Source organism: Parambassis ranga, chromosome 14 (assembly GCF_900634625.1).
Source record: "Parambassis ranga chromosome 14, fParRan2.1, whole genome shotgun sequence".
Taxonomy (NCBI): domain Eukaryota; kingdom Metazoa; phylum Chordata; class Actinopteri; family Ambassidae; genus Parambassis; species Parambassis ranga.
The window spans coordinates 4,518,764-4,537,746 of NC_041034.1; the positions used below are offsets into that span (position 1 = coordinate 4,518,764).

Below are 18,983 nucleotides of genomic sequence, written 5' to 3' on the forward strand. Positions count from 1 at the left end.
TGGGCCTAATAGAAACTCTGTGTCATTTATTATATGAATTCACTGTAAATGTATGCCATTATGAGAGCTGGAATGTTTTGCAGTAACATCATCTTTCTGGACTTCATATAATCTGCCTTATCAAAGGAAAATATGTAATATTCAGAGTTTATAAATAAATATGTAATACATGAATACTTCCATGTCAGTCCGTTGAATGTGTCAGTATCCTCACTGCTCAGGGATAGGTGCAGCTACACTGTTGAAACCCAAAATAATGGCATGTAAATCTTTTTTTTTTTTTATTTTGATTTTTGATTTTGAAATACTTTAATAATCCCAGAAGGGAAAATGCTTAGGGCTGCTGCCAAGCAGCAACAATTACTAGGGAGGAGTTGGGATTGAACCACCAACCTTCCAGTTATTGGACAACGCTGCTCCACCACTGAGCCACTGCTGACCCCTTAAGGGTCTCATGCATAAGAAACCTTCATCCATGTGAACTATACATGTAGAGAAAATCCGCCTCTCACTATAAATTTTTCCGTGTGAATTACAGGTAGGAAGGTCATCCATACATGTACCCACAGTAAACTCTCCATCCCCCCCTTTGTAATGAAGCTGCATCATGTCTTATTGGAGGTCAGTCGAAGTGAGTCGGTATCAGTCAGTATGTTGGCCACGTACCAAGACACCATGTTCCTAATTGTCCCCTACAAAAACAAAAAAAAAAAGGTCTGGGAACATGAAGCAATCTCTGGCTGGACGCCAGCCCTGGAGGATGCACCGACGGACCGCCCATCTATCTCAGCTCATTGGCATAAGTGCAACAGAATGAAAGCATTTATCTTAGCAGAGAAATTGGAAGTAAGTCATTGAGAGATGACGAATGCTTTCTACATTTAAACATATGCTTACTTGGAAAAAGAAAGTCAAAAAGTTTTCAGCTTAAAAATAAATAATTTCAAAACAGTACAAACAGACTTTTGCGATCATGAAATCAGGTCTCTACATTTGACCTGGCTGTGAGACACTGCAAAAAAAGTGTAGTTAAATTTAATTTCATTGGCTGGTGGTGTGTGACCTCCCACCATCAAATTAGGATGAGTGATTAAGCTGGCTGCTTGTCAGTAGCATAGTACGGATGAGGGATGGATGGAGGTCAGCGGTGAAGAGACAGACATCGGCAGTTAGAGATGGATGAACGGTTGGAGGGACAGTGGCTGAGGGAATGGTCGAAGGAAAGAGCGGACGGTCATTAGGAATCAGTGGCTAAGAAGGGGTTAAACGGATTGAAGGAGGGTCAGTAGGAAGAAGAAAGCAAAAAGGAAATGGAGTGGAAATAGGAGGAGATCAGTGCATGATAGTGTCAGTTAAAGGCTTATTTTGAATCTGCGGTCGCAATGAATGGATGAGCGTCGACGGCTGTGAATGGATGGAGGAATGAAAAAGGTCAATGGTTGGAGATGGTTAAATCTCTAAACACAAGGGGGACAAATATAAGATAAATTAATAGGCCAGAAAAAAAGATAAAGGTCAGAGGAGCCTGATGGTAAAAGGAATGGACAGACTTTAGCAGCAGCCAGCATCAGTGGGTGGTGATTAGTGGTGGTGTGTAGGTAGACATGGATGGATGTCAATAGCTGGAAAAGACTAGAGGAATAGAAAAATATCAATGAATAGAAATTAGATGAGGATGGGTATATGGATTGGTGAATAGATGGTGGGAATGGATCGATTTTATAGGCTAGAGAAACAAAGAAGTATGCATGGATCTATGGTATGAGGAGAGGAAATAATACAGATCAGAGGCTGCATATATAGGTGGAGGTAGGTGCCTGGGATGGGTGGAGGTCAGAGGTCAGTACCTGGGTATGAGGCTGAAAGAAATGATATGGAAGTGCATTAGAATGAGGTACAGGGGGGGGGCGTGTGCACTTGATTTAACTTTGCTCAGGGAATAGCCTAGTTATTGTGTATAGCCTCATTTAGAATTAATGAGGCCAGATTTCAGGGTTTTGTTGTCCCAGTGGGTGTCCTCCTCAGTGCTGTGTATAGACTTTGTAAAGGACTTTGGTTGGCCAGAAGGTGGGATTAGTCCCCGGAGGCTGTTGATTCTAGTTGTGTGTGTGTGTGTAATATGTGTGTCGCCTCAGGCAACATGTCTAAAGGCACAACAACCTACACACATTAAAGAGTCACAAAAATCACACAGAAACATCAGCTGATGCTGAAACCTGGTCGTTATTTGTGCACCTAAATGTTTAAAAAAAATAAAAAATGGCCTTCTCAATGTCAGTTTTTGAGTCGTGGTTTGTGTGGTCTCGCTCCACTTGGACTGAGGAAGGTGGAGATATATAGTCTGGCACATTAAAGATGGTCAACATTTTACAGGCAGTGAAAAATAACATGGTAGAAAAAAGGTCTTTGAATTATTATGACAGGACCAGAAAAGAAATCCTCACAGCGTCTGACAGGAGAATCAGGCTGATTTGTGCTGAGTGGTATAGAAGTCAGGTTGTACCTTCAAGGTCTAGGAGGTAAACGACTGGGTGCGCTAATTAACAGGTTTCTGTTCTCTCTGTAACACTCTGCTAACATCCTGCCTTGTACTTTTCTGACAAGCCTCAGACTCCGTTTCATGAATCCTCAGGAATTAAAAAACATTTCACAAGGTGGTGGGAAGGATCAGACTCACATTTAGTTACAGCAGCTTCCTCACGGTGATGAGCCCTTGCCCTCAACTTTACAGCTCGCTCTGATCATTCCACCGGGCTGCATTAGCAGATTGGTTTTGCGTTCCATATCTCAGCTCAGAGTGATGTCGAGTGTCAGTTTGCTGTCAGGAAGAGAGGACACCGTCGCACCTGTTCTCACCCCTGCTGTCAAGGGTTCGAGGTGGATGATTTGTCACCACCAGAGTCTGTTTATATGCTTCATTGCTGCCGGTTCAAGCTGCGACTGCTGTTGGTACAATTCCAGAAACTCAGCCAAGTACCTCCACAGCTCTGTGGAGGCACTGCTGGGATTGGAGTTTGTAAAATATGAGGAGTAACACTCTTTAAAGGTAGGGTAGGAGATTTCATTCTGATGCACTTTTTGTTAAATTAGTGTAACCTCTATTTACAATCCGATAGCAACCAATTAGTTCGGCAGTTTCGCTTTAAAACGAAGAATATGAATCATCTGTGGAAGCTATAAAACGCTAAAAACATCAGCCAATCCTCCGGGTGGACCCTGTGCAGAGTATTGGCTGGTTGTCACTCTCTTCCTGCTCTGCGCGCACCAGAGAGGTACGTGCATGATGGCTGAAGTCAGACCGCAGCTCGTCTTCAGGTAATGCGCGTCCATGTGATTGGGAGACGTGGCTTCGGGGTGAGCTCCGAGTTTTCAAAATCTCCTTCCCTACCTTTAACTTAGTGAATTTCAAAATAATAAAAAATAAATAGGTAAATAATAAAACTACAAAAATATCTATTATCGATTATAAATAGTTGAGTAGCTCATTTGCTGGTTAAACTGCTAATTACTGAGCTACCTATTTAGCTAGATTGCTAAATCACCTCTAATAAAAACAACTCCTGTCCTGATCAATATGAACAATGATGGCAGGTTCAGTTTACAAAGAAATATTTGCTATATAAATATCTAATGATTGTGATATTATTATGGAAACAACAGGTCAGGGAGAAGCTCTGTCTTCATCCATGAGGTCTACTTCAAATTATGTCGTCACTGATCACTTATTGATCTTTGAGGATATGGGCAGCGACAGTGGCGCTAACCTAAAATAACACTCAGCTACATCACCACCATACAACTTAGATCTGAAGCATCGATAACTTTCACTGGGGTTTGTTTCTGAAGGTCGATTAGTGATTTCCCTTTAGCTCCGTTTTTGGTCTAAATTAACCCCTTCAGGAGAAACATCAGGCTCATTAGCTGCTATGGTGCTCACCTGGAGGCTAAATGAGTATTGAGAATAAGAGAGCTGGGTGATAAATCTCTGATATTGTCTCTGTGTGTGACCCCTTTCATCATGTGACCTGTTGTTAATAAAAGTATTACAGCGGCTTTAAAATTAACATCCCATTGATTGAAGCTGGGCTTGTTAAGTTTATACTCTGCAAGGACACCGTAGGACATGCAGTCCTTCTTAGCTGCCCTGCTCAAACTCACGATAGTGCATGTATTGATTTAGTGTGCGTATTCCAGTCATTTAAAGCTCAGAGGACACACACAGCACTGTGAATGCACAAGGAGCAAACAACAAACATGATGTTTTCTTTGAATGTAAGATGGCTCCTGCTCTCCACTGAAGGATCCTGCAGCGGAGAGCGGCTTTAAGATGAGATTACTGATGGATGAGGCCGCCGCCTGCTAACACAGCTGCAGATTTATGGCCGCATGGCTTCATGTCCTGTATAGTAATCCATTTGTGAGACACTGCATCATTTTTCTGACAGCTGAATTAGGGTTCTGTGCGATTGCGCCCCTTTAGTTTACAGCACAAAGGCTCGCAACATCCAATCATGTGCCGAGGCCAGTGACATTTTTCCTAATAAGAATGTTATGTAATGGGATTACTTTCCTATCAGCAGTGTGGAACAGGAAGGTGAATCCTGACGACAGGCTGTTCACTCTTCATATTCTCTTCATTTTCACTGAATTTATTTGTATTATTTTACTTTGCAGTAGAACATGTGTACGACCAGTACACTCCTAAAGACACAGGAGTGACTGACACCTTGCTTCATTAATGTAAACACACGAATAAACCCCAGATTTCTCATCAAACTGATAAAAAATGTGCATAAATCCACAGTAAAATAACTCCATTAACTCCTGTCTGAGTAATGTTTGCACAGCTGCTTTGGGAAATTATGACACTTGTGTAAAATATATTTGTGAGCAAGATGTTTTCAGTAGGAACTAATGGACTTCAGGCTGAGTGCCACAAACAGAATAATAACACAGACTGACTTGACGTTTGTTCCCAAAAGAAAATATATAATACTATAATCCTTATCCCTTATGTGGCTGATGATGAAGGTTTTTTTTGGATGATTTAAATATTGCAGTGCGGGTTTTTGTGTTGGTGTTTTACAACACGCTCTATATTTATATTTGTTTATCTTGCAGCTGGTGAAAACTTCCTGTTCGTCTTAGATCCGCCTTCTGTCTATCTACAAAATTATCATAACGTTTGAGCCTAAATGCACATTTATTTATTGTTGTCGACACTTTTCCAATCAATATCAGTGACACATTAGAAAACAATACTCTTTCTCAAGCCACTTCCCACACAAAACTCAATATGGAAATCAGTATCTCATATTGAAACAAACTCGATGGCAGCCAGCTGAGCTGGAGGGACAGTCACACAAAAACAGCCTGTTTAAAAGGAAATTACAAAAGCTTCTTTGAGTCCATTTAAATATCTGTTTTCACCTCACATTTGCCCTCCGCCTCCTCCTCCTCCTCCGCCCTTCTTCTGTTTGGATTTCTTCTTCTTCTTCTTCTTGGCCGCCGTGTCCTCAGACTGTGTTTTGCTCTTCTTGGCTGGGTTGGGCTGTGAAGCTGCCGCGCCGTCGGCTGGTCGCTTCTGTTTAGTTTTCTTGTCGTGCTTCTTTTTGGCTTGTCCTTTGTCTGCCCCCGGCTTGTCTGTGGAGGTCGATTTGTCTGCTGCTGGCTCCAGAACGGGCTTATTGCGCTTTTTACGTTTTTTTGTTTCTGGCAGAAAACCTTTCTTCTTCTTTGGAGCCTTGTCTTCGCCTGTGTCCATGTTCTGCTCAGGCTTTGTCTTTTCACATTTGGGTTTCCTGGAAACGTGAAAACACACAGACACACACACACAAGGTCAACACAGAATCTTTACAGACATTAGTCCAATTAACTGAACTGAGGATCCTGGCTTGATGCACCATCGCCACTGCAGCTCTTTACTCACGTGACTCCGAAGTGTTTCACCACAGCCCAGTAGGTGTCTTCTATCTTGCCAGTCTTCTTAAAAGTGATGACGTCGGTCAGGTTCTGCAGGACCTTCTGGAGGAGGTTCAGGTTCACAGACAGCTTCTACACCGCACAAACAGCACAAAGGGCCTCTGAGTTTGGACTGACGCCACACTGAACTAATGAATTCATTCCCACTCTCACAGTGTGCCCACCTACCTGCTGGCAAACATGCCTAACCAGGAAATGGCAGAGCTCCAGAGCTTTCCACACCTTCTCCTTTGCCACTTTGCTCTCAGCCTGACCAACCTGCTGCAGACTCTGAGGAGAAGATGTGAGGGTTTGATCGCCGTCAGTGTTTTATCATCATCCAACTCTTAATTTAAGCTAGCGAGAGCCACATTTCTAGCTCTTCAAATTTCATATTAACCAAAAATAAATTATGTTACGATACAAAACAAAAGGGTATGTTGATCCTAGCTGTTAGAAGTGATGAATGACAGGGCTGGTTAGCCCACTAGGTGTAAGTTAGCTATGTAGCATGGATCTGGTGCTGCTTACTTTACATTAAATTCAGCTTCACTATAACTAATACTACGGGATTCTCAAGTGCTGACAGCATTTATTGACCACAGGAGTAAGTTATTTAAGGCGTTTAAATAATCTGCCATTTGTAACTGCAGCGTCCAGTTATATTTGTCAACATGTTATGAACAAACCTTCAGCAACTGGATTTCACAACAATAAAGAGTGATTTTGTTTAGCGGGTCTGTTTCTGTCTAACACAGGATGTTACAGAGGGTGAAGACATTTGGTAAAGATTTGCAGAAGCATGCAATTAGGCCCCGTCGGCCCTCTGTAGGACACACAGAGGACAGTGAGCGTGCCTCTAATCATCATTTATCACAGCACCATGCAATCTCATAAACCTTCTAGAATAATATAATTAAAATGTGAACAAGCCTAAAGCACACCGCTGTATGAATGTCTCCACTTTCAACTGAGACGTTATGTGCAGCCTCGGCTTTGTGCCATTATGCACTGACAGAAATATGATTTTCAATCGGTTCCACAAGGAGAGGTCTACTGAATGTGAATATGGAGAAGAGCGGCACGCAGATGCAGCTTGTGTAAATGGAGGAAAAGTCAGAGCAATGCATCTCTTACAGCATCCAACCAACCAGAATTAAAGTTTTGGAAGTGAAGCAGTAGCTATACTGATGTATAGAGACTTACTGCTGCCAGCTGCCCGGAGACCTTCTCACAGAGCTCCGTCCACTGATCACCGCTCAGCAGCTGCTGGACCTCCCTGCTCTGCATCGCCCGCAACACCAACACACACGCCTGACCCTGAACACACACACACAATATCATCTATAAACAGGAAGTCTACCATGCACGGTGAGCAGGGAATACTGAGATTTACTTAAATGCACTGTTTGCTAAAGTTATGTATTTATGAGCAGTGTTTAAAGATTTATAACTCCCCATCAAGGCAGGAAACTCAAGTGCAAAAGGTTGACTCGCACATTTTCTTGAAATTTATTGTCATCACAACAAATACAGAATACTATTAATGTTATTATTTAACAATAAAAAGTGTTTTTTTAAAGCCATATTAAGTGCCAAAGAGTGAAAAGCATCTTTACCTGCTGGTGTTCTCTGACTCCAGATGTGATGTTCTGCACTGCTGTATCCAACACGTTCACACAAAGCACCTGTAAATAACACAGCCGAGTGTCAGTTACTGCTGCGGGAACTCAACTTTCCGTCTCCATGGTGACCCGAATCGATGCCTGCTCTGCGAGACGCGTGGTTTCACTCACAGGGAATCTGGTGAACAAGTCGATGAACATCTGAGACGTCAGGGGACTCTTCCTCCTGCTCATGAAGGAGCTCAGAGCTTCTCTGAAGACAGCAGAGACCCGATCCACGTCCACGCTCCCCATGAACTTTACCTGCACGCACAGAGAAGATCAAAACAACAGGTGTCAAGGTTCAAAGGGTTAAAGTGAGGCCACTGGACTATTTTAATGAGAGATCTTTAATGAGATCTTTCATCGGCACTGTAGATTTCAGGTTTACGTCAGGTTTTCCTATAAACTTTGGGCTTTGACATCTTTAAAACACTGACTGCGTTCTATTTTTCTGCAAAAAAACTTCATGAACTTGAACCAAATTCATCTCCAGCTTGTAATATTTGCATGACAGCAGTGGATGGAAGAGTTGTGCAGATTTTTGGCTGAACACTGGACTACATTTGGACAGAAACTCCGCTATTGTCATGGTACTGGGACACATAGATAGACAGTTAAATATCACACACAGGCCAGTTTCCTGTTTGTTACTAGGTGTCTTTTTTATGATGTGTTCAATGATAAACCTAATGCAAATATCTAACAGCAACATGCTCCTGCACCAGAGTAGAAACATGACCATGATGCATCAGTTTATAATGGACTGAATGAAATGAGTACAGAACATCATCGATATATTTACTAGGGCTGCAACAAATGAGTATTTTAATACTTGCCGATTATTTTTGTGATTACTCGATTACTCGGATCACGCGTAAATGTCATAGTTTTTCCATAGATACGGCTGCATCTAGCAGCAGGTGGACCGCTGCAGTGTCATTGCTTCAGCCTGGCGCCGTGTGTGTGTGTGTGTGTGTGTGTGTGTAAACGGCTCACCCGTGTTTCGAACCCGGGACCTCTTGTGCCCAAAACGCTGATCATCCCGCTACACCACGAGAGAATCATCCCCGATAATGTCACTAACGAGTCATTGAGTACTAAATTAGCTGTCGATGCATTTTACCCTCGAATTTAACTCGAGTACTCGAGTAATCGTTATATTACCCTAATATTTACCCCAGTTAATCTTTCACATTCTAAGACAGAACTACATTTTTTTGGCCACCTTGATATAGAAGGAATCTTTGTGAAGAAAACAATGTGCCTAAAACAAGGCCAAGTTATCCAGGACACTTCCTGACCCAGTAAAAATACAGAGCTGGAATGTATCTGGTGCAAAGCTCAACGTGATATGAGAGGTGGTAATACAACAGGAGCATACTGTGTAAACATTTAATTAGCATCTGTCCACCGGCCAACCTTGTGACTTAAAAATGGGAGAAACTATGCATCTTATTAGGCGGCTATCTGATTTTTTTGGTCTTACACAGCAGCCCCCACTGCTGTGTAAGAGGAGGAGAAGAGAATGAAACCAGTGTGACTGAACATACGTCATTTTCGGAAGCTTTGTCAGCCGTCTGCTCCTCTTTGGTCTCCGCAGGAGGAGCTCCTCGCAGCACTTTCACCACATACAGAGCCGCACTGCAAGGACAGGTCAGCAAAACACAAGAAAAACCTGAGGCTAAATAAACAGCTCCTCATATTCCCAATGCACATGCTCTAAAACAGCATATGTTTCTGCCTGCATCAGCAACAAGGATCCATGAGGTTTTTTTTTAAACCAGTGGTACCTGAAGTAGTAGAGGCAGACTGAGGAGTCAGACAGCTTCTGGGTTTTAGACATCAGCTTGTCCAGCAGGTCATGGAGCTCCCCCTGTCTGTCACCAGCAGTTTTGCAGTAAGCCTTGGACCTACACAGCTGGTTCCTGAGCAGAAGACAACAGAGACATTTATTCACAGAGAGAATCAATACATGCTCTCATGATCCAACCCAATGACAGCGACGTCTGAAATCCAGTCCTCATTTTATAGAACTAGATTTCTGGAGCACTAAAACTGGCAGAAATCTGAGTCACATCTCACCACAGATCAGGGTTTTCTTGGTTTTTTTTTTACCTGAAGATATCTGCCGTGCGGCGGAGGAAGTCCAGCTCCTGCTGGTCACTGTTGGAGCTCATTCCTCGGTCGATGATGTTGAGCAGAGGCTCCACTAAACCGATCACCAGAGGGCTGCCGGCCTGCCGGGCCACGAACACTTCAATCAGGTCCAACACCTATGACAGCAGGATGAGAAGTGAATACATACACTACACGCGCCCTGACAGCAAAACAAAGCCTGAGAACAGAGGTACCTTTATTCTGAAATCTCTGACCAGCGTCTTCTCTTTCTGTAGTTTGGCTTTCTCGTCCTTCTTGGCCTGAGTCTTTTTCTTCTGCTCCGAGAACAGTGCCGACAGACTCTTATCCAGCTCTATCATGGCCTCATCGTCCATATCTTCATCACTGCTGCCATCCTCCTCAGTGGCCTGAATATGACGCACAAAACAGGATTGTTATGATCAAATTAATCCAGCAGTGTCAAACCAGCTAAAGGCCTTAAGACCCACCAGAGCATTCTGCTGCTTGAGGACCTTCATCAGCTCCAAGCGGAAATTTTGATCCACTTCTCCATCTTCCATCTCCTCCTCCTCCTCCTCTTCTTCGTCGTCCTCCTTCTCCCCGTCGTCCTCCATTGCTTCCTCATCTGAGTCATCATCAGACTCATCCTCCTGTCAGACACAGGTTTTATGTCAGCTTCAGGAGTAAATAGAAACAAGTTGAGAATGATAGAATGATAAGACCGGATTTGACCTCCATCTCCTCATCTTCCTCTCCCTCCTTTGGTTTCTTCTTCTTCTGTGTTTTGTCTGTGTCGTCTGTGACAACCACGGCGCTGTCCTCCTCGTCATCCTTCTCCGGGTCTAAGACCTACACACACACACACACAGCAGAGAACACACCTGTAGGTTTATTTTCTGACGCATTCCTAGAAAAAAGTCTCTATGATACCCAAAAAAAAAGATCTTATAATCAATAACATGTGCGCTACTTACATCTAAGATAGCAGTGAGGGCCCCTGCAGTGACATGGGGACAGACGGAGGAGAAGACCGTTTTGCAGACCTGCCTTATATGTCGGCTTTGCTGGGACAGCAGAGACAACAAGATGTCCACCAGCACCTCCACCCACTCAGGCTCCTCCTCCTCTGTGGCTGCTTAGGGAACAAAACAGCTGACATTAGACTCTGGTCTGGTCACTCTGCTGACCTCACCTCAGTTACAAGACTGAAAACAAAAATCTGTATTTTCTGAGATGGACTGAATAATTGTGTAAAGATGAAACGAACGGGATATGTTTTTGAGCTTTGGAGATGCCAGGAGGAATGTTTTTTTTTAACTTTGGTATTCTGTGTCTTACTGCTTTGAAGTAGGGTGCATATCAAAGTTTAACAAATTTAACAAAGTGCTGAACGGTGAAATGAACGGATGAAAACATCTGCAGAATCATCACATACTTTTTTTCTTTTTCTTCTTGGCCTTCTTCTCCTGAGCTTTGTCCACACAGCTCTGCAGGTCCTTCATGATGTCCAGAAGCTCTTCTGGGGCCTTGAGATGAGAAGTTATAATATTATTTTGTTCATTTACATCAATCCATCCTGAGAAATGAAGCCAAAAAGCGTCTGGTTGTACCTTGAAGAGGTGCAGGCCGACCAGCAGGAAGAGCTGCTGAAACGCGCTGCTCTCGGCTGTCAGACCTTTCTTTGCTTTCTTCTTCAAGTTTGCCACCGACTCCAGCATGCTGCATGAAAACAGAGGCAGAATCAGAGCAATGAAACACAACAGAGACGGTGGTCGGATGCTGTGGTCCTACCTGTCCCAGGCCTGTCTCTGCTCAGGGCTGAACGGCTGGCTGCACCGGACATGTTTTTGCTGGTTGAGCAGGACCTGTGCATACTGGACCAGGTGGTAAATCCACATGGTGCCGTCGGCTGTCACACCCAACACCCGCTTCTGGTTGGCAGGAAGGTCTTCGCCTGAGTCCTCATTGAGCGGCATGTGGTGCAAGGACATAAGGAGGCTGAAAGGGGGGGGGGGGGCAGACAGAAATCAGCAATTACAGCTCACAGAGGTATCCAGACTCCAGACTCTGGTTTTATTTGGAAGAGTTCATCACTTACCCGAAAAAAGAACTGACAAGCACTCCTCTGGTTTTCTCATCCAGCGGGACAGAGAGCGTTCCTTTTGTCTCTGGAATGTCAGCTGAAGCTTTTTTGGTGCTGAAGAAAGCGTGGAAAAACACAAACCTGGAAAAGAAACACCAGGTTAGACCTTCTCCTCACCAAACACCGAGACCTTTACACACAGAGGCGTCACCTGGCCACATCCATGATCAGATCCTCCTGCTTCTTCACTAGGTGGTTGTCCATGATCGAAGCGAGCCGAGCAACAATCCACTTCCTCAGGCGGCTTATGGGGTTCTCTTTCCTATGAAAGACCAGCTGTTCATTAATCTAGTTCAGCATTTCCAGAAGGATCAGCTCTCACACAACAACAAAGGGAGTAAACACTCACTGCTCTTGCCCTTTCTGACCGTCCTTCTGCTTGCGAGTGCTGAAGTCCAGCAGCTTGTCCATCTGAGGCTGCAGGAACAGGTTCTTCAGCCACTCCACGTACCGCTGCAGGGCTGCAGGCTGCAAGTGCTGCACCACCCTCCACACCGAGGGCATCACAGGGTAGCCCTGATTGGTCAGAGAGGAGAAGCCGACCATTACTGCCAGCTGTTTGTCTGAGTCCTGGCAGCCCTGCAAGAAGTCCGACACGTAGGCGTCCATCTCTGGGGCGATTTTGAAGCGATCCGGTTTCTGAGATTAAGAGATTTTACTTCAGTTATTCAAAGAATTCAGTAACAACCAGAAGTGGGTTAACTTCTATTTTTTTTAGGAAGGACACTGACCTGGGCAGACACGACATGATCCCCATACTGCATCATCACCTCTCCAGACAACACCTCCTTCAGCTGGGATTCTGACAGCAGAGGCAGGGCGCTGCCCAGCAGACGGAAGCTCAGATAACTGGAAACAGGCAGGAAAAGGAACATTAACATACAGAAGTGATCCATATTTAACATTTTTGTCAATAGATGTGTTGATGGAAGTGAGTCTGATGGCTTCAAATGTTTTTGATTATTTATTTACATGACATATCACTGTAAAGATTTACTATTTGAACCTACTGCGCCATGTTTAATCTGATCAGCTCAGGACAGGTCACTGTAACTCTTTTATTAAAGGACTCACTGAGTCAGGCCCGGCTGCTCCTTTAACATCCCATCGATGATGGCTTTATTCCAGAAGAGCTGGAAGCTGTCTTCCTTCAGGGAGAGCTTCAGAAGGTCCAGGACCACAGCAGGGAGGACACGCTCCTTCTTCACCGAGTTGGCGGCCATCTTCAACACTTCTGTCAACCTGCAAGATATTAAAGCTTCAAATTAGCCAACAGGTGATGGATAAAAAGCATGCGTGGCAGAGGGAGGCAGAAACCTCTCTGACCTGGGGATGTTTTCAGCGTTGATGATGGTGGAAGAACCCAACATCTTCTTGAGTTTCTTGGGTTTGAGAGATTGTGGGAAGTGTTGCAGGGCCACCAGAAGCAGCTGCAGCTGCTCTGGAGTGTTAAAGGCCGACTCCAAGTCTGTCTGCAGGGCGCCCAGCAGGACCTCCTCAAACACCTCCTCTGGGATCTGACAGACAGGACAATTTTAGAAATAACTAAGACTGTAGGTGGACATAAAACATATGTGGGCAGCAGTAGTCACCTCAGTGAGGATGTCCATCATGGTCTTGCTGGGCAGGTCCTTCAGGTGTTGTTTGTGTTGGCTGAGGCTTTGGAGCAGCTGCACACATCCCAAAACGACCTGCGGTTCCTGCAGAGACACGAGACACAGCTCAGAGGCGTTTTATACACCCTCACTGCCCCCTCGCTTGTGGAGGAATACTCACTTTAGAGAGACGGCCGGACTGATGAAGGGCGAGGACACCGAACAGGTTTCCAAACATAGCATTTCTGGCAAGTTTCTGAAAAAAAAAACAGAAAAGATTTTGATGTTAAAAATATTGGTCATGAGGAGTTTTGTCCAAAACGAGGGAAACAACACTGAAAACTCACCTTTTTCACAGACTGCAGGTTGTGTTTTTCTTTGATTCTGTCAAGTATACTCTGCAGAGAGACGTCTTCAAACGCACTCAACACCTGAAAAACAAAAGCTAGTCTGAGTTCAAGTCTAATCACCACTGAGGGCATCACCAGCATTACAGGTGGCGCTGTACAGGATTACAGCCTGACTGATAAAACTGCTATCCTGGACAGAGCCCGCTCCACCACCTGATGAAGATGAAGTCAGTTCTGCAGTCCACTCACCTGTCCCAGAGCCACACTGAATCCAGGTCTTGCAGTTTCCCGAGTGTGAGCCAGTCCATCTACCAGCCTTTTAAAGGTGTATTCCAACTCATCGGCCTGCACCACACACACACAGAACAGTGTGTCATAACACACAGCCTCTGTACATACACATGTGCTACTTACTTCTTTACACATCAATAACTAGAACCTCTTACTCAACTCCTAATAAAAACACAATAACATATATACACTTTATTTACATGTTATTAAACAATAAATCAGAATATTATGAGAAATGTGTAATTATAAGTACTTTAAACACACAGACTTTCAGTCACAGGGACTCTCACCTTGTTTTCGGTTTTCAGGTGCTGGATAAGGTTTTCCACCGCCTTCAGCCGGACCTCCTGATCTGGTTTGGCCAAGTCCCAAAAGAAGTCGAGGAAGACGCGGTTTTGCTGCGGGATCCCGGCGGGCCGGACCGGCTCTGCTGCTTTGACCGAGAGCTCCACCATCTCTACAGACATCACACCACACTGCTGCTCATGCTGCAGCGGCTACACGAGGAAAACGTGTGTCAGGCTGAGGAACTACTTCCGGGTTAGCTCCGGCTGTTTTTTTTTTCTCCACAAAACTTTATTGAGTGATTATTACAAACATACGAATATACCGCGATACTAATAAAGTAATTTGTACTTAATGAAAATAAAATGAAAATGTTACACAAAAATTGATAACATGTTTAAAATGACAGCACATAAAAACAACTGTCGATTTTACTTCCGGTCTTGACATTAATTTTTACAGCTTAATTTGTATTCATAAAAAATGTATTCTGAAATAAAACATTTGAAACATCAAATTAAAGTACGGTTATTCAACTAAAACGTGATTAAATATTATTAGGAATAAAAAACATAAAATATATCAGCCCATTCAGCTGAGTTTATAGCCTCTAGGTGGCGCAGCTGGACTACCTTTTCAGTTTAAAACATTAGCTCACCCAAAGTGCAGTTTGACTCACCTCTAGCCTTTTTTTTGTCCAAAGATCTTTCCATTCTGCAGCAAATGTGACCATTCAAGAGAAAAATATTCTACAACTGTAATATTTTGATCAATGATTAAACTTTTTGGGGGATTAATAATAAAAGATGGATGACGTGTGAGTGAGAGGATCAGCTACATCTTCGGCTGTTGAGGTGTTTTGTGTAAACTGACATGCTTGATTGTCATCTCCCTCACAGTTTAGTTGTACTTGATGAGTAAGAAATGCAAACCTGTAACACCCAGTGATCATCCTGTGATGTCTTACCAATGTTGAAAAGTACACAGACAGAAAAAACCTGATGGAATAAAGCTCAACTGCAGCGAAGTGATGAACATCAAACCCAAAGCATTTTATCTTTTCATAAAAAGATAAACTTTATTAAAACTGCATGCAAATTCCATTATTATTCCCTGGTGACATCACTTAGTGAGAGGGAGCAGTGAGCACAGTGTCCAGGGCGCTCTGAGCCTCTCTGATCTGCTGCTGCAGTCTTTGCTTCATAGCCTCGTTCTGGGCCTTCTTCAGCATGTCCTGCATGTCTCTGATAGCCGCCCGGTAGCCTGGGGCATTGTGAAACACTCGGATAGCCTTGTCGCCGCTACACACCAAGAAGCGCCCATTAATGTCAAATCTAAGGCCGGTTATCTCCTCACTGTGGACGCCATGCAGCTCCTCCTCCAGCTGCCCGCTGGCAGCGTCATACATGGCCACGTTGCAGCCATCACTGACGGCCACGATCCGACCGTCCGGTGACAAAGCCACGCGACTGCCTTCAGATGAGGAGCAGGGAACGGTCTTCAGGAGGTAGGGATCCTGCTGTTTTTTGTACTCCACGTCGGTGTTCCAGAGCTTCCACGTCCCATCTTTGGAGACAGTCACCATTCTGACAAAAGGGAAAAAAAAGGAAGTCAACAACATTTCAAAATAAGAGAGGGGATAGAACCTCCACTCTCATTGTTTATATTATCAGTGTTAACTAAGCGTAAAAGCAGAAGTGGTATCACTTGTCTCATGTAGTCTTCATCACATAAGCAAATGGCTGCCTCACCTGCGAGAGTCATTGGAAAAGGCGAATGCATGAACTCCTGCAGAGTGACCCTTCAAGTCAAAGGCTCGCGCCACTTCTTTGAATTCTCCTCCTTTCCCAAAACAAACCTCCCAAACCTTCACATCAGGAGTGAAGCCACAGGATGCTACAAACCTGAGCACAGAAACGCACAGCACGCACAATCTTAGCCTGAATCACAAGATTCTTTGGGGTACAGACGTGACTTTTTGGCAGCTGCAGAAAACAACAACATATAATATTCTCTGCAGCAGTGTCAAGTAGCTAAATAAGCATTGTCAGAGGCATATATATTGTAAGTAAAAAAAACAAGAACATATATTTAGAGGAAATGGTGTGGGACTGACCTGCCACATGGTGAAATGGCAGCATACGAGTTGGTCATCTGGTTGGTGTTGATAGAGGCCAGTACCTCTCCTTTCAGGTCCCAGATGTGGATGCAGGTATCAGTGGAGGCACTCATGATAAACTTGCCTGAAGAGAACAAAACATGGTCGTAAAAATGAGTTTAGACAGAGCTGCTGCTAAAAGCCAGATAAAAAAAGACATTTTATTGTCCTGTACCTGTTTCTGCAATGCCAATGTTAAGAATGGGGGCCTTGTGTTTCTGCGGGAAATCCTCCGAGGCCGCTTTGAAGTTAAAAGTGCCATCATCCTTTTTGATCATTTTAAAGATTCTGATGGCATCTCCATTGGCCAACCAGGTGATGAATGCCCTGTAGTCAAAAGAAGGGAGTCAGTTAAGGAAGGAAGAAGATGAAACACAGATGAACTGTTTCATCTTCACAGCTCTATTATGACAGGGACAGACCTGGAGTCTGGGCTGAAGCTGACCAGTGTAGCATGATCTAGTTCTACATTGGCTCTCAGGCACTTGTGTTCCCGGTCCAGGAAGTCTTTGGTGCTCCAGATCCTTACGGTGCGGTCGTCGGAGCATGACGCCAGGTACTTCCCATTACTGCTGAAATCAAGGCAGGTCACGTTTCCGCTGTGGCCCTACATCGATACAAACACACACACACTCAAATTATGGCTTCAGAGAAGGGAACTGAACACTGTGGGCTTGTGTGTGTGTGTGCGTACCTTCAATGAGGCTGCCAGCAGCGGATGGCTAAAACTGTGCTGTGAGGGTTTATCCTTGCGGCTGCGTTGCTTCTCCTGCTTCTGTTTCTTGGGGGCAGGACCCTTCGCCAAACTTGCTTCAGCTACAAGAAGAAAAAAACTTCCAGTGTCCAGTAGCTCATAAAGAACACAACATACCACAACTCACATAAAACAAAACAATAAACAGTTGAAGTTATTACAAATACTAGCAATAAAGTAATAAAGTGCCCAGATTAAGTTGATATGGCAGCAGGAATGAACGATCTCTTGAACCAGTTCATTGTAAAACAGTGGGGGAAAGGTCTCTGAAGGGAGAGGCGGCATGTTTTATAGCTGACCAAAGATTCTTGTCAAGTTTAAGTTAGATCTCAATTTATTGAGCCACCAATTAGGCACCAGAACAGTTGTTCAGAATCAGAATTTCTTTATTTATCCCTGAGGGGAAATTCTGTTTTGTTACAGACAAACAGAAATCAAAGATAAATTGAAATATATAATAAATATCTAAATACCTAAAGAAGAAACATATTTCCTACTGTATAAAAACCTTTACACAGTAAAGAGCATGACATGAATGTACAGTGTCTGAGTGACTGTTACAGTTCAGAGTTCAGTAGTTTGATTGAGACAGGCAGGAATGACTTCCTGTGTCTCGCAGTGGTGCATTGTGGGAGTCGGAGTCTGTTGCTGAACAAGCTCCTGTAGCTGGTCAGCACAGTGTGGAGCGGGTGAGAGGGACAGTCCAGTATAGCCTTTATTTTGGACCACATCCTCCTCTGACACACCTCTGTCAGGTGTATGTTGTATGTTATTAAATACATATAAATATTGTCTCCACACACTTACGAGAGTAAAGTAAGTAAAAGTTGTTTTTTAATACACTCACCTTTGTCTATGTTTTTGATATTGGCAGAAGACAAGACAGCTCAGGACGATAATTAGACTTTTTTCTATATAAAATATGTATAAATTCATATAATGACTCAACAGAAAGCAGGGATGCCATTGGTCAGCCAATATAGCATTTGCTGATTGGCCAACAACAGGTGACAGCTACTCAAAAAGTTGCTGTGGCATCTATATCTAGCTTCGTGAACCAGGTTCTGTGTGAATACTGATTCACAATGAATGAATGAAGACGTCATGACAGCGCTGCTGACTCTCCGCCCTCCCGACAGTCACCGCTTCTTACAGCAGCTACTAGCTCGAGTTACTAGCTAACAGGGTTCTTACCGGCAAACTCTGCTGCCTGCTCTGTTTTCTCTCTTATTTCTTCTTTCCGTCTGCCCACCGCCAACGCGACCAGAATGACCAGTGCACCCAGTAACAAAGTCAAGGCAACCAGAGCGGCTATCTCCATGTCGAAAGCGTTCTGCCACGTATTTTTGCACCGCAAACGTCTACTTGGCTACTACTACTCATTACTTGGGCAATGCGCATGCGCTTAACACTTCTTCTTCCTCTAATGCTGCGTTCGATTTTGTCATTTAAATCGTAAATACAAGCTTCCTAACGAGAACTTTTAAAAAAAAAATTATCATAAATTAACCCATATACAAATTCATCTTATGAATATACTATCTAACGCCTTATAGTGACGAATTACTACGAAAAGAAAGCAGCAAGATCGTGAATACAAATTGTAAAATCTCAGGGAATTTACTTACCGTACCTTATGCCAACCTGAAGGCAGCATAAAA

The 18,983-nt window shown here is 43.8% G+C and overlaps 2 protein-coding genes across 3 annotated transcripts; both read right to left on the reverse strand.

Annotated features, from left to right (window-relative positions):
• Nucleotides 1-5,184: 5,184 nt before the first annotated feature.
• mybbp1a (MYB binding protein (P160) 1a) lies at nt 5,185-14,653 on the reverse strand. 2 transcript variants are annotated; one of them, XM_028421534.1, is made up of 27 exons: nt 14,416-14,653; nt 14,084-14,179; nt 13,832-13,915; nt 13,666-13,740; nt 13,482-13,589; nt 13,216-13,406; nt 12,964-13,131; nt 12,621-12,738; nt 12,239-12,528; nt 12,041-12,151; nt 11,845-11,970; nt 11,538-11,744; nt 11,357-11,465; nt 11,182-11,272; nt 10,721-10,878; nt 10,479-10,595; nt 10,235-10,396; nt 9,980-10,153; nt 9,744-9,901; nt 9,419-9,553; nt 9,179-9,269; nt 7,758-7,889; nt 7,581-7,649; nt 7,168-7,281; nt 6,151-6,252; nt 5,930-6,054; nt 5,185-5,801 (listed from the first exon to the last, which is right to left on the reverse strand). In XM_028421534.1, the coding sequence occupies exons 1-27, from the start codon at nt 14,590-14,592 to the stop codon at nt 5,432-5,434; spliced, it is 3,858 nt and encodes a 1,285-aa protein (XP_028277335.1). In that variant the 5' UTR covers nt 14,593-14,653; the 3' UTR covers nt 5,185-5,431. The 2 variants fall into 2 exon arrangements, with proteins under 2 accessions (XP_028277335.1, XP_028277334.1); XM_028421533.1 differs by having other exon boundaries at nt 10,721-10,881.
• An 853-nt stretch (nt 14,654-15,506) lies between these two features.
• On the reverse strand, nt 15,507-18,707 carry tbl2 (transducin beta like 2). Its single transcript, XM_028421562.1, has 7 exons — nt 18,517-18,707; nt 17,263-17,384; nt 16,991-17,175; nt 16,744-16,895; nt 16,527-16,653; nt 16,162-16,314; nt 15,507-15,996 (listed from the first exon to the last, which is right to left on the reverse strand). Exons 1-7 carry the CDS (start codon nt 18,641-18,643, stop codon nt 15,537-15,539), a joined length of 1,326 nt encoding a protein of 441 aa, XP_028277363.1. The 5' UTR covers nt 18,644-18,707; the 3' UTR covers nt 15,507-15,536.
• Between the last annotated feature and the right edge of the window lie 276 nt (nt 18,708-18,983).

What these genes read in the sequence shown, in the direction of transcription:
- mybbp1a (XM_028421533.1), bottom strand. Translation starts at nt 14,592, where the DNA reads ATGTCTGTAGAGATGGTGGAGCTCTCGGTCAAAGCAGCAGAGCCGGTC. An exon ending in TCAGTGTGGCTCTGGGACAG is followed by an intron (nt 13,916 to 14,083) that starts GTGAGTGGACTG and finishes TTTGTTTTTCAG; the next exon opens with GTGTTGAGTGCGTTTGAAGA. An exon ending in GAGCAGCCGGGCCTGACTCA is followed by an intron (nt 12,739 to 12,963) that starts GTGAGTCCTTTA and finishes GCCTGTTTCCAG; the next exon opens with TTATCTGAGCTTCCGTCTGC.
- tbl2 (XM_028421562.1), bottom strand. Translation starts at nt 18,643, where the DNA reads ATGGAGATAGCCGCTCTGGTTGCCTTGACTTTGTTACTGGGTGCACTG. An exon ending in AGCTTCAGCCCAGACTCCAG is followed by an intron (nt 16,896 to 16,990) that starts GTCTGTCCCTGT and finishes TTTTGACTACAG; the next exon opens with GGCATTCATCACCTGGTTGG. An exon ending in TTTTCCAATGACTCTCGCAG is followed by an intron (nt 15,997 to 16,161) that starts GTGAGGCAGCCA and finishes CCCTTTTGTCAG; the next exon opens with AATGGTGACTGTCTCCAAAG.